The following is a 15,132-nucleotide window of genomic DNA, read 5'->3' as shown; positions in this document are numbered from 1 at the left end:
CTTGAAAGAGCTCTGCTTGCGTGGTGATGGCAGGTTTATCCTGTGTACATTGATTGCCCCATGCACCACAGGCGACTCCCGTAGCCACAGAGTCTAATCAGTGTGACTCAGGCCAGGTGAGGCTTCTTAAACCAGCCATCAACTACACAAACCCCAAAATATACATTTTTAACAACCAAAATAAACACTTCATTTTTCAAGTTATCTTAATAAAGATGTAAAACTTACTTGGACAATTACTATGCTATCATCTCTAACTTTACACAATCAACATAACAGTCCATGTCCTGTTGCCTTGAGCTCCTCTCCTCTCCTTCAATGTCTCCTTTACTCCCCGTCCCCCCTCTCCTCTCCTCCTCTCATATCCTCTCCATTTGTCTCCTCCTCAACACTCTGTCTGCTTCACTCGTCTCCTCCCCATTCCTCTCCTCTTAACCCCTGCAGGACTTTGATGCCATATCACTGACCCTCATTTCCTCCAACACTGCTCTCCTACTGCTCATGTGTCATAAAGCTCCTGTCCGGCCAATCCAGAATGCTAACTAGAACATATGCTGTTTTAGTGGTTGGGTGAGACACCAACAGACACACACATACACATGTATACCCCCCTCCCCCCCCCCCCACACACACACGCACAAAAGAAAATATGTTTTGCATGTTCTTCAGCTGACCCTCGCCGGACAGGAAGGCAGGGGGAAAGTCAGCACCCAGGGGTGTCTTCGTTGCTTCGTTGCTTCGTTGTTATGGTTTCTGAGTGTTGCTGGCAAAGCATGTCAACATTTTTGGCAATGGTGTGAGGACACTGAGGAGGATAATGTTGTCCACCAAAGCAAGGTCATTAGTCTGTTTATTCATCCGTAACTTATTATTTATTCATTTAAGGAAAGCATGAGGCAGTCATCCAATGTTTGTATCGTAGTGTTTCTAGCCAAAGCTAATTTACCACACTTGTCCCTAGTGGAGCTTTTGTTTAAAAATAATAATACAGATTAACATTATTAAAAAGTTTCCCAAAGAAAATTGGAATGAAATAAAAGAAAGAAGACATATAGAGAGTACATTGAAAAAGAAGTATGCAAGTATGCAAGCATGATTGTTGCTGAATTAGCCACAATTTTGTATTTCTTTTGAAGGCGCCAGTTGGGATCAATTTCAAGAGATCTGGCAGTGTGTTCCATAATTTTATCCCTTTTACTGAAAAGGTAGTTTAAGCAAAATATGTTTTGCATAAAGAGATGGTACAATTGCCTTTTGACGTTACACGGGTGGTTGACACCAGTCTGCCATCTGTTGAGGTTAGGGGCCAGTGTTATTTAGGCATTTGACCAATTTAACTAAATGTAAGGAAATAAAATTAGCAAAACTTAAAATCTTATATTTGCTTCGAATTTGGCAGTGATGATATCTTTTCTCTTCTTGTCCAGGACTTTGAAGGATTGATTATAAAGACATTATATGGCCTCCACTGATGACTGGTGAGCCTGGGACCATGCACCTTATGCACAGGTTAGAGTGATGCCGTATTAATTATTAATAACTAATGAAACAACTATTGATAGAGGGTGCTAGTATATCGTAAGTATTTATTTGACTACTGCAATTTTTGATGGTTCATATGGATTTATTGTAGGGCTATGGATCAACATAACCCACATAATATATGACTTCTGAGACCTTAATGCCATCTGGGGTGTTTTTCACAGTAGTTGGATTTGGAGTAAAGAGACTGGTAAATGAGAGAGATCGCGTGCATGAGAGGGACAGAGGGACAGAGGGACAGACAGAGAGAGAGAGAGAGAGAGAGAGAGAGAGAGAGAGAGAGAGAGAGAGATGGGGGGGGGTGTTGCTAGGAGACCTTGACATAAGCTTTGTATTGAAGATCAATGCAGTGGCGATCAAATCAGTGTACCTTCTGTCCGTTATGTGTTTGAGAGAGAGAGTGAGAGTGAAAAAGAGAGCGAGAGAGAAAGAGTAAAAGAGAGGGAGAGAGAGGGTGCGCGCGCGAGAGAGCATGAGAGTGAGAGTCCTTGCGTCGGCTATAAAACCATTGACATCTCCCTCTCTCTAAGCTCAGTGCTTTGACAATTTGAGAAACAGCCAGGGAACCGAACCGATACAGCTCAGCTCTCCTGGGGGGGCGACAGAGACAAATGACGCTGGAGGCTGGATGAATCCAGAGAATTTCCACAGTGGATCCACTGCAGAGAGCACCCCTGTGTGTTCCTTGTTAAAGTTCTGGAATTATCCACTCTGCGGGGAGCAAATGGCTGAGGGAAGGAAGAGAAGCGACTGATTATAACTCTAACCCACCGGACACACTCAAATGCAGTCGGACTCCTGATTGTGCAACCAAGAAAAGGTACTAGAAAGAACCAAAGAAAAGAGAAGAAGAGAAAAGCAAACGAAAGCCAAAACACCAATATTGTCAAAGTCTGGTTTGTTTTTGCCTTGGCTTGGAAAGCCCCTCAACCTGCCCTGCGAGAACTTCATTCACCGGTCTTCCGACTGCTCTGGGTAACGCCTCTCCGGTGCTGCTCTGCTCGGTCGTCAGGTCACACAGAGAACTATGTGAGCACAAGAGCCGGCGTGTTTGGCGGTGACATGGGGAGGGTGGCCCCTCGTCCACGTGTCGCTGGACACACTTTACTTTGTTGACGCATGGTTCTTGGGCGGTGACGCAAGGTGACCCCTGACTTGCCACCTGATGGAAGCAGCAGTGACACGGTTAATAGCTCGTCCTCAGGTTTGTTAAAGGGGGGAAAACAGCTGGGGGGGGGGGGGGGTTCAGCAGAGGCTGCTCTTGCGTTTTGTCCCTGCTTTCAAAGCTTGTTATCTTCCTCCACCCCCCCACTCGCTCACACACTTCATTCACATCCTGCTTCTCCAACATTCCTTTGATTCCGCTCCATTGATCGTGGGTTTCGGTTAGTTCAGATTGATTCAAGTTGCACCCCCTCCTACCCCGCTCTGCTAAATCACCCCTTATTCTCCTCCGTCCATCTCCCCGCTCTCTCTCTCTCTCTGTCTCTGATCTCACTTTCTCTCTCTCTGTGCTTGCCATATCTCTACCATTGTGTAAACCTCCGATTATTCCAGTCTCTCGTCATTATATTTTCTCAGTCTATTACCTCATTATTCATTCTGCGAGGCCACTTTCCTGTGCACCTGTCTGGCTCTGCCATCCCCTGACATAAAAGAGAGAGGCAAGACTCCCCTCTCCTCCCCCCAACCCTCATCTTATTACTACCACCGGGATTAAGAAACCACTCTGTTCTGCATCCGCAATGTTCTCCTCCACCTCCTCCTCCGAGGAGCTGTGGAACTCCACCGAGGGTCCGCCGTGGGACAACCGCTCCCGTTGGAACTCTTCCCTGGGCAGGGAGGTAAGGGGGGGCGTCGGTGGCCAGGGGGAAGGGGAGCAGCACCCCTTCCTCACGGACGCCTGGCTGGTGCCCCTCTTCTTCTCCCTGATCATGCTGGTGGGCCTGGTGGGGAACTCTCTGGTCATCTATGTCATCACCAAACACCGGCAGATGAGGACCGCCACCAACTTCTACATCGGTGAGTGGCGGCGGGGCGACTGGCCACTGCTCCTGACGGGAATATTCTGGGCTGAGTAGTTTGGTTGTTCGACAAGAAAAAGCATGAGTTTAACTTTTGCGATTTGAAAAAAATATATATATTTGGGTATTAAGTTCAATTTGCAGAGTAGACAGGTTGCTTCTACTTTGTTGCTTAGAACTTAATATCTAATATATATATATATATTAGATATTAAGTATCTAATATCTAATATCTAATATTTATATATATATATATATATATATATATATTAGATATTAAGTTCTAAACTGATATATTAGATATATCAGTTTATTTAAGTAGGTAGGTGTAGGTAGGATGTTAACATTTTGATATAGGATATAATATTTGCTGCTAGAAGCTTCCATATATTAACCTGCATGATGCAGGATTAGAGTGGTCTGATAACAAGAAATAACCAAATAATACTAAACAGTCCCTGTAGAATAGTATTAGTTTTTTTATGCAGTCTTTTACTGCAGGTGATTCAGATGCTGAGGGACGATAACAAGAACACCCTACTGGGAACAAATCATTATGAGTGAATCATATTAACCTTTGAACCTATCAAATGAACAAATGAACATGTGAGAAAGGTTGTCAAGTTACAAAGATTGATGTCCTGACAATTCAGTCCGGTCCCAGTGGAAGTTTCCCAGCCCATACCTGGTAATCAGGGCATACTGACGTTTGCCGAACGTGATTGATTTTCTAAAAGGGTTCTGATAGCTCTCCAACCATATCTGCCACCTCCACAGCATTCCAATTGAAACTGAGGGATTGATAGTGAAGGTTAAGTCAACAAGATGGCGTCAACGTTTCATGTCAATTTTTGTATGTGTGTGCGTGTGTGTGGAAATGTGTGAGAGTGTGCGTCGATGCATGTTTGCATTCACATCCCATCACAGTGTACATGATGTGAATTTCTACTTGGAATAATGTAATATGCCAAGGCACTTCCATATTACAGTCACCTATACACTCAAGACTGTTTAATATTCAGAACCATCGCTTCATATAAATATCCACAGAAAACCATGAACACGTTCAGCCTTAAGTCAATGTAGTTTGTCATTTTTCCTGCTTGGAATTTAAACCGTTAATTTCCTGTTTTTAATAGTGCAAATCACATTGCAATATCAGATTGGTAGGGCCCATTCAATCTCTGCTTCCTGCTATGTACAGCTGTTCATAATCAGGTGGAGAAGAAATGGTTATCTCTAAAGATGTAGATATTTTACAATGAATAATGATTTCCTGCCTTCAACCAATAAGATGCTCTGAAACATCTGAAAAACAACCGTTAATCATTTGATGAAGAGGTTCTCTGACACAAACAAAACATCCTCACTTTAGCACTTTAGGCAAGCTTGGCTTATTGTGAACACTTAATCACATTGCTCCAATGTGATTCACCAGAAATCTTATTAATCACACATTACACTGATAAAAGGTGGTTGCCTTGAAGCTGGAATATTTGGAACTGGAGACATGGTAGACACACAATACTGTGACCACACATAAATCAACACTTTATAAGAATTGAATGATGATATCCCCGAACGCACATCAAATGACATCAACTGTCACTCAGCGGATAACATATACAGAAATCTTGATTGAAATGTTTATCTTATGGTCAGTCGATGCCACAGTAATGTTCTGTCTAAAGTTATGTGTCAAGCCTTGAGGATAAATGGATGACTTGAGGCAGGAGTGTGCTTGTGACAAACCCTTTATATTTGTCGTACTTAATCTACAGCAAACCTGGCTGCCACAGACATCACCTTCCTGGTTTGCTGCGTGCCCTTCACTGCCACCCTCTACCCCCTCCCTGGTTGGATCTTTGGCGACTTCATGTGCAAATTTGTCGCCTTTCTTCAGCAGGTGAGAGCTTGACTTTGTTCGACCTCATTTCCTGTTATTTGATTCACGATTCATCCTTGGCAATTTCAAACACAAATGTGTGGCGCCTCTTTTCAGCAGGTGTTTTACCCCTAACTATGGAAATACTTCTTACATTTGACCTTGCTGCTCACAGTATTCAAAGTAGGGATGGGCAAAATGATTCTTTTCCGGGAATCAGTTCTTTAAGTTCCGTTCACTATCACGATTCTTTCGTTTGATTTGTTCATTTGATTTGTTCGTTAAGTCAGATTATGTCATTTGACAGGGAATCTCACAGGTGTCTGCCCCCCCCCCCCCCCACCCCCCTATGCTTATAAGTTTTGGGTATGCCCGCCAATTAAGGCTTTTTCCCAGCCTGCCCTACCATAAGGGTACTGTCGCCGGTCGAAACGCCAGCCGTAATGGAGCTGCGCCAAGCCCCACCGAATCGGTGGAAACGAGGGGGAATAAAACAGAAACGAAAAAAAGATTCAGTCACGGTGCGCTCGGAAAACAAAGAAAGCGAATTTCTGTAGCATTGGCCTGTACGACGCAGTTCGTCCATTTCCATGGTAGGTAAAACAATACTTTATTAAAGCATGCAATTGTGTTGTAGAAAAAAATAAAAATAAAACGTATGAAGTGCTTGCATGATATTTGCAGCCTACAGCGATCGTTAGTTAACTTCTGTGGCGGTGCCTTGTTATTTGTTTACCCGTGTGTCATGGCAACGCGATTGCTACCTGCTGTAGTACTCTCATTGGCTGAATCTTTGAGAACATTTTAGACTCAATCAATATAAGGTCGCGGGGAGACGGAGCTCTGTTTGTTGTTTGTTTTATTTACGTGACCATATTTTTGTTTTATGTTAAAAAAAATAATAATCAAAGAATCAGTTCTCTTGTTTTGGGAATCAGTTCTCGTCGTTCACCTTCGGGATTCGTTCGTTGTGAACGAATCGTTCGCGACCGAACCATCCCTAATTCAGAGCGACTTTCTGATAAATGAAAGGCACTTGTGGGACTGTCTTTTATCGCTCATCTCTTTGGTTGTAAATCATTAAGTTGAACAAAAATTAGAACCCCTGCAATTAGTTTAACAAGCTGCACCTGTGCCAAGTGGCAGTTGCACCTCTGTGTGATTGGTTGAGGCTTCCTCATGTAGAATTTAAACACATACTAAATCTAATACAAAATTAAGTCCACTATTTAGAATCAAAGTATTAAAGGGATTAAAGGTATCCAAAGAGAAATAGATTTGCCGCCTTTCCAATATTTACAAACCAATTGAATTGAGTTGGCTAACTCTAACCCTAAATATTAATTGAGCCATATTACACAGATGCATGAAAATAAGCAGAAATAGCTGCATAGTTTGTTTGAACTAAAATATTATTCATAACTAGTCAAAATAGGGCAAGAGTCCAAGAACATCTGTATTCCAAAATGTTTCCTGTAATTTTGATTAGAACTAAAGATTGACTTCTTTGAAGCTTACTGCTTATTATCTTCCCGGGGAGATCTATTAAATTGAAGGCAAGAAGCTGGTTCAAAATGAAGATGGGATAAAAATGGTTTGGGAGGGAGGGGGGGATTGAAACAGTGAAGACGATAACAAGTAATGAATTAAGTCCTGTTTAAACAAAGAATAGCCAGAAGGACTTAATGAATTTCACTCTAAAAAGGGAATGAGCCTTTGAGGTAGGTCTGCCATCCAGACAAGAGTAACGGCAGACAGGCACATTTTCACTTCAAGAGGTAGGCTTTCTTTTGTGAACACTGACAATAATTGCATTTCATTTTCTTAAGATAACTACTCTTTGGACTATATAAATCTTGTTCTTTCAGGGTTTTTATAATTTATTTAGCAATAAAAAAAGAAAGACCCATCATTCGGCTATCTTTTGTACTGAGTCAGCTTGTGTCACTATCTAAAAATCTTCCATTGCTTCTTTCCCCTCCTTGGGTGCACCAAAATGTGAAAAGGTAGTTGGTCCTCTTTCAACCATAATGTAAAAAATCTTACAACCATGTTGTAAGACCTCCCTCTTTTCACATGTGACTTTGTTCTGCTATATTGATCAGTTTATTATTAGATTAAGAGAGCAACATTTAACTAATTGATTTTGATTTGAACAGAACCAAAATTAGCTGTTTCCTTCAAACAAAAAGTTTTTTGTCATATAGGACAAGAAAAGAGATAAGAAGCCTTTAGATGATATTTCCAAGTGTGTTTGCAATTCACACATGGATAATGTCCATACCTATGAATATTATAAACCATTTCTGCCAAGTTCATTCCACTAGATGGCAATTAGTTATACACACTGCAGCTTTAACCCTCTTAAGGAACTGAATATTTGATCAGACTGTATATGATGAGACAAACATAGTAGGCCATCACAGCAGGTGCAGGAGAGTCTGGGTCATTCTCTGGTGCTGAACATGGACCTTAACACTTTCTCGCTATATATCAACATAAATGCACTGCTAGTGCAACCTTATCTCAACAACCTCACACATAACAAGGCATTGGATGAAGCATTTGCCTCTGTGTCATTCATAAGCAAGAGCTATCCGTCCTTGTTCAACAGTTTACATTTTTTAGATTAGTCTGTTCTTATTTATAATGCAATTTTACAAGACAGTGGACTGTAAAGGTGCATTGGCTTCTTCTGATAAAATAATCTCAGCGCATTGACGTCAACCCAAATATCAGCCTGTTGATGCACGATGAAACACTTTGATTCTACAATCTGTCTACAGTAAAAGCTTTGCTGTACCCGTGTGGAAATGCCTGAAAATAAATAAGGTATCTGCAAAAAGTGTGATTTGATTTTTCTCAGCTGCTGTGAAGATATGATTACGAGATGCAAACGGAGAGACCAGATGATTCAGAAGATAACAGAAGATTTCATGTTTTAGAAAATAAACAACCCTAAATATAGGCCCACTCCCTCTCAGCCCTTTTCCATCAAAGTGTTGCATTCACCTTCCTTTTGAGGAGACATGGGTAGAGCTATGATAGCGCCATGTGCACGCATGCACCTTACAGTCAAGATTGAATACCTGAACCAAAAAGGGAAGAGATGCCATGGTTATTCATAAAGAAACAAAGAGCAATCAAAAGTCGAAATTATCTCTTAATAGAGGCAGGTGCAAAGTCAACAGATATTTAGCAATTTCTAAAAGATTACACTCAATTTATAGCTCTTGAAACTTACCCGTATTATCTCATTAACATACTTTCACTTTACTAGCAATCAACAGCCAATCATTTTTCTATTTATCTATATTGAACTAAAGTTGGCTTACACTTTATTGTATATAACAAAATAAAAAAATATTTCACTTTCAATACCCAGAGATATATTTTTCTTTTACAAAAAAGGATTACAGCCCACATTCAGTGATGGGCTGAATCACTTTCCATCCATTGAGTCCCAGGTACCTGGCTCCTGGTGAATTCATGTTGAAATATACACAGATTAGTGCCACAGAAGCACTCATGTCTAATGCACAACAGAGTGTATCCTGGCAGCCCATCCATCCTTGCATGTCTCTCGCTCTCGCTTCTCTCTCTCTCTCTCTCTCTCTCTCTCTCTCTCTCTCTCTCTCTCTCTCTCTCTCTCTCTCTCTCTCTCTCTCTCTCTCTCTCTCTCTCTCTCTCAATGAGAGTTCCACTTCTGCTGCAAAATGGGGATACCTTTTGCTGTGAGCCATGAAGCACCTCCGCCTGAAAAGAGAAGTAGGGCAGTCAAACGTTATGTAAGAGGAGAAGCTTATATTTCTGCTTTCCATTTTAAATATAAGCTTCGTATACGGCCCATACCTGAAAAGAAAACATATATATATCGTTCTTTAACAATATATATATCAACGATTAAATTCAAGACAAAAATGTATGCTACATTTATATTACCTTCATTTGTGTAAAATACACAAATATATATGATCAAAAAATAATAATTAGGTTGTATTTCCTTAAATTATATTATATTATCTTATCCAATCTAATCCAATCCACTTTATTTATATAGCACAATTTAAACAAACACAAGGTTCGCAAAGTGCTGTACAACAAGATAAGAAATATATAAAGATAATAAAAATACACTGCCCACATAACACATCTACATAACATCAACACATCTACATAACATCAACACATCTACATAACATCAACACGCTACCTGGAGTTAAAAGCCAGAGAAAATAGGTGAGTTTTAAGATGGGACTGAAAAAGAGACAGTGAAGGGGCTTGATGTGCATTGGCAAATTATTCCACAGTTTTGGAGCTGCAACGGAAACAGCTTGTTCACCTCTGAGTTTAAGCCTGGCTCTGGGCTCTGTCAGGAGCAGCTGGTCAGCTGACCTGAGAGAGCGGCTGGAAATGTAGGAGTGGAGCAGCTCGGAGAGGTAAGGTGGGGCAAGGCCATTCAAGGCTTTAAAAAAATAATAATAATTTTAAAATTAATTCTATAAAGCACAGGCAACCAGTGGAGTGAAGCTAAAATAGGTGAAATGTGCTCATACTTTCTTGTGCTAGTAAAAAGACGGGCAGCATCATTTTGTACCAGTTGCAGACGAGCAATGGAGGACCCGCTAACCCCCATACAAAGTGCATTGCAGTTATCCAGCCGGGTGGTCACAAAGGCGAATTACTATTTCAAAGTGCTGTCTCTGAAGGACTGGTTTAATTTTTGCCAGCCGCCTCAACTGGAAAAAGCTAGACTTCACCACAGCTATAATCTGGCTGTCAAATTTAAGGTCCACTTTTACCCCCAGATTGGTCATAGTTGGCTTGTGGTACTGTGCACTTCTTTGGTCAAAGAAGTGCCACCAAAGACCATGACTTCAGTCTTCTTTTCATAAAAATTTAAAAAGTTAAGATGGGTGTTATCTGGGTGTCATCCGCATAGTAATGAAAAGAAAAGCTGTGTTTCCTGAGAATCTAACCAAGGGGGAGAAGATAGAGGGAAAAGAAAAGAGGGCCAAGCACAGAGCCCTGTGGTACCCCATATGAGAGGGGAGCAGTGGAGGACACAGAGTCACCAAGGCTAACACAGAAGGTTCAATGTGACAGGTAGGACCTGAACAATTCAAGAGCTGTGCCACTGATGCCCACCCACTGCTCCAAATGAGCAATCAGGATTTCATGGTCCACTGTATCAAAAGCAGCACTCAAATCAAGAAGTACATGACACAGTGACCAGAGGCAGTAGCTAAATAAAAATAAAAGAGCTGATTCTGTGCTGTGCAATGTTTTAAAACCGGATTGGAAAATCTCAATAATATTTTGTTCGTTTAAAAAATACATGAGCTGGGAATACACAATATTTTCTAAGATTTTAGAAAGAAAGGGCAATTTGGATATAGGCCTGAAGTTTGCCTAAACAGTAGAATCCAGCCCAGGTTTTTTAACAACGGATGCACAACAGTTTAAAGTTCACAGGAATCACTCCAGAGGTCAGACTGCTGCAGTAAATGTTGGTCCAACAGTCTGAAAAACCTTCTTAAGAAGTCTGGGGGGGGGACATTATCCCCCGGAGAGCCTGAGGGCTTCAAATGACCAACAATATCCTGCACAAAGGGCAGGGTCACAGGCTCAAATGAGTCAAAAACAGCAGAGCAGGGGACAGACACTGAAGGGTCAATGGCAGGTGGTGAAATAAGTGGTCTGGCGGATGTGACTTTATCAATAAAGAAGTGAAGAAAGTTTTCACACACAGCCGGGGAGGCCTCGATTCCAACAATCTGTGGTGCATTTAAAGCAGAGTTGATAACTTTAAACAAAACATGAGGCTTGTGAGAGTTTAAATTATTTTAGCCTCTTTCACAATGGATTGGTAATGACGCCAGCAATCCCTCAACATTTGGAATGACACTTGTAATTTGTCCTTTTTCCATTTTCTCTCAACTCTTCGACAAACCTGTCTGGCAACACGGGCTGTTTCATTCAGCCAGGGCTCCACCTCTGACTTAGTTTTATGCCTTCTAGCCTTTAATGGAGCCACAAAGTCTATGGCAGTTTGACAGGTGATGAGAAACTATGAGTTCAGAGCCTCAGTATCCTTATACAAGGTTTAATAACCCAACATCGCGAGCGGCAGCGCGAGGTTTAACTGTTTGACAGCAAACAGTAGCTTCAAACAGTAAAGGCATATGGTCAGAGAAAAAAGCGTCATAGATCTCCAGATTAACAACAGGCAAACCATAAGATAAAACAAGATCAAGTGTGTGGCCACGTTCATGTGTAGGCCCAATTACAGACTGCACAAGATTAAACGAGTCGATGATGTTTAAAAATTATTGGCCAATGGGTTCTCAGGGCAACACACGTGAATATTACAGTTCTTACAATTACAATATTACTTTCGTTATAATGCCAATTCTAAAGCGACAACATCTTGTGAACATGAAAGCAGACTTCAATGGTTGCGTACACAGTACAAATATCAAGATCAAGGTATAAACCGACAGTGTTCATATATATCAATAGCATGATGTTGAGAAGCAAAATGAAAAGTTAGATCTATGTCCATGAGAGTGCACATGAGAGTGCCCCCCCCCCCCCCCCCCCCCCCCCCCCCCCCCCCCACACACACACACACACACACACACAAAATATTACATTAAACGAAAAACGTAGAATTGTCCTAAAGGGGGTAGGGGGTCATCAAAACATTAGTGATCTAATTACCATATAAATTGCAGCGAGAGCAGTGCCCCCCTTCACGGCATACTTTAAACAGAGCATGAACTAGTGACTGATGGGAGCTGTGGGAACTCGATTACTCCCTGAATCATCAGATCTATTCTCCCTGCTCTGAATATAATCCCCTTATCTCTCTCGCTCTTTCTATATCTATCTAGCTCTCTCTCTCTTTCTATATGTCTTGCTCCCCAGGCATATCACATCATGGGGATTAATAATGCTGTGGAGCTTTGAAGGCCTTGAGTGCCACCCTCAGAACTTGGAGAGAGTGAAAGGAGTGAGACAGACGGGGGGAAGACGGGTTAAGATGAATCCAACAGAGCCAGGTTCTTATGGAGGGCAGCTTAGAAATAAACAGAGACATCGTCATTCTTAATCATTCTCAAGAAGCTCCCGTTCTGAGTCTTGCTGCTGCCCGTATATAAACTTGGAGGTGTTAATTTATAAGAGTGGATGATGTATAGCTCCATACAGCTAATGAATATAGCATTTGATTTGAATATGCAGATATTGTCAATAACAGCGCTGGGACTCTAATACCTTCCTAACACCCTCACATGCATACATTACATGGAGTATAACTCATTAGTTAAATCCCAGTTAAATCCCAGGCACACAGAGCGGTAAATTGAGATAGAGCTCACTCTCTCTGAGTGCCAATCGAACGCTACGGTTTCCTTTTACTTAATGAATCATCTATTTTTGTATCTCCTTCCTCCTCTTTGTGCCTTCAGTAGAGGGCTGGGAACACAGTGGATAACGAATGCAGTGTATGTGAACAAAAGAGGACGGGTTGTAATTCAGATGGGAGGCTTTTTGCGTTTTTATTCAAAATGAGTAAAGGCAACTGGGCCCGTCGTTGTGTTATGTAACAGTGAAGGAAAGGATTAAGGAGTGTTTTAAAAAGTGTTTTAAAAATCATAGCGTCAGTTTGATCTACTTTTTTGCATCGGACTCACCATCATAATTTACAACAATTTTGTAAATGCAAAATGGGGTCGATCTTAGGTTTAATAGGATGTATTTACAGGAAGAAAAAGTAGGTGTGATATCCTGTAGGATTTGAGTGTTGAAGAAAACACAATGCTGTGTTGCTAGTTTCTATGCGCAAAGATCATTATAATGTTTAAATTATTGATTGATATGTTAATTGTTAATTCCAAAATGGCCTGTAGGGGTGGCCTGTATGACTGTATGAAACGGAATATACTCATCCACTACTTGCTTCACTATTACAAAATCCAACATAGGGAGGCATGTGCATTCATGTGTGTTAATTGAATAAAGGTGTGAGTGGTGGGCCACTGATAGGAAATGTCAAAACAGACGGATGCACTATTAAATGAAAACTGTGTCTACAACTCCTCCCACCCAGGTGACGGTGCAGGCCACATGCATCACCCTGACAGCCATGAGCGGCGACCGCTGCTACGTCACCGTGTACCCGCTGAAGTCGCTCCGTCACCGCACGCCAAGGGTGGCCATGATCGTCAGCGTCTGCATTTGGATCGGTGGGTTCACGCTGTCCTCTGGGTGTACGATTCAGTTATACACTGACAGCAATGGGAGATGTTTAATAAGAGCTAACAAGTGAATTATAGAACAATCCGATCTTTATTTACCAGTGACAGAATGCGTAACGCAAGCCCTGAAAAAATAATTCAACCTTTGTTTTCATATCCGTCTGTCTCCTGAACCCTCTCCCATCGTAGGTTCCTTCATCCTTTCCATTCCCATCTTCCTGTACCAGCACATCGAGGAGGGCTACTGGTACGGCCCCAGGCAGTACTGCGTAGACAGGTTCCCCAGCAAGACGCACGAGAGGGCCTACATCCTCTACCAGTTCATAGCCGCCTACCTGCTCCCCGTGCTCACCATCTCTTTCTGCTATACGCTGATGGTGAAGAGGGTAGGGCGACCCACCGTGGAGCCAGTAGACAACAACTACCAGGTGTGGAAAAACCTAAACTCGACCCCAGATGTAGCTTGACGATGCCCAGCGGCAGCTGGGCAGATGTTGCTACAGTTGAGCTATATTCTCCAAACTGAAAATCAATTTGGTAGATACACTTGTGGGGTTCTTCTGCAAGGCAGAAGACCTAACCCTCTTCCTCTTCTCTCGTTCGGTCCGCCGCTCTTTCCCCCTGATCCCTCTGATCCTCCCCAGGTCAACCTGCTGTCGGAGAGAACCATCAGCATACGGAGCAAGGTGTCCAGGATGGTGGTGGTGATCGTCCTTCTGTTCACCGTGTGCTGGGGTCCTATCCAGTTCTTTGTCCTCTTCCAGTCCTTCTATCCCCAGTACCAGCCCAACTACGCCACCTACAAGATCAAGACGTGGGCCAACTGCATGTCCTACGCCAACTCCTCCGTCAACCCCATCATCTACGGCTTCATGGGGGCCAGCTTTCAGAAGTCCTTCAGGAAGACCTTCCCCTTCCTCTTCAAGCACAGGATCAGAGACAGCAGCACGGTGTCCCGGACCGCCAACGCAGAGATCAAATTTGTGGCCGCGGAAGAAGGGAACAATAACAATGTCGTGAACGGGATTGAATGAACCGCTTGCTGGAAACCGATAACTATTGAGAACATTAGAACTGCCTTCATATTCCGGTGTCCTTAAGGCCTCGGAGACTTGCTAATAGGAGGCTAACTTTGGTTAAAAGAGACTTTTGTGGCTTTTGAACCGCATATCCTGACCTCATCCATGGATCTCGTTTTGCCTGCTCTGTGAACACTAGACTGGTCTTGCTCCTATTTGATTGTGGATGTTGGTCCTGACCACAACTGTAGCCATACCATATGAAAAGCCATGGTCTAATGCTGGATAAAAGAATATCAAGTGCTTTTCTGATTGACATTTCTCACACACATTTGTATTTGGACTATTGGACAAATGCAGGACAAAGTGAATCGACGAAGAGTAAGTGTAATGGCACACAC

General features: G+C 42.3%; 1 protein-coding gene across 1 annotated transcript; it reads left to right on the top strand.

Annotated features, from left to right (window-relative positions):
• Positions 1-3,287: 3,287 nt before the first annotated feature.
• On the top strand, positions 3,288-14,746 carry kiss1ra (KISS1 receptor a; the record flags this gene model as incomplete). The annotated part of the gene is made up of 5 exons (XM_079751601.1): positions 3,288-3,564; positions 5,348-5,472; positions 13,565-13,700; positions 13,902-14,140; positions 14,357-14,746. 5 exons carry the CDS (start codon positions 3,288-3,290, stop codon positions 14,744-14,746), a joined length of 1,167 nt encoding a protein of 388 aa, XP_079607727.1.
• Between the last annotated feature and the right edge of the window lie 386 nt (positions 14,747-15,132).

This window comes from Pollachius pollachius, assembly GCF_949987615.1.
Source record: "Pollachius pollachius genome assembly, chromosome: 14".
Lineage (NCBI taxonomy): Eukaryota > Metazoa > Chordata > Actinopteri > Gadiformes > Gadidae > Pollachius > Pollachius pollachius.
Note: the sequence above shows the minus strand (reverse complement) of the source record. Positions and strands in the feature narration are given on the sequence as shown.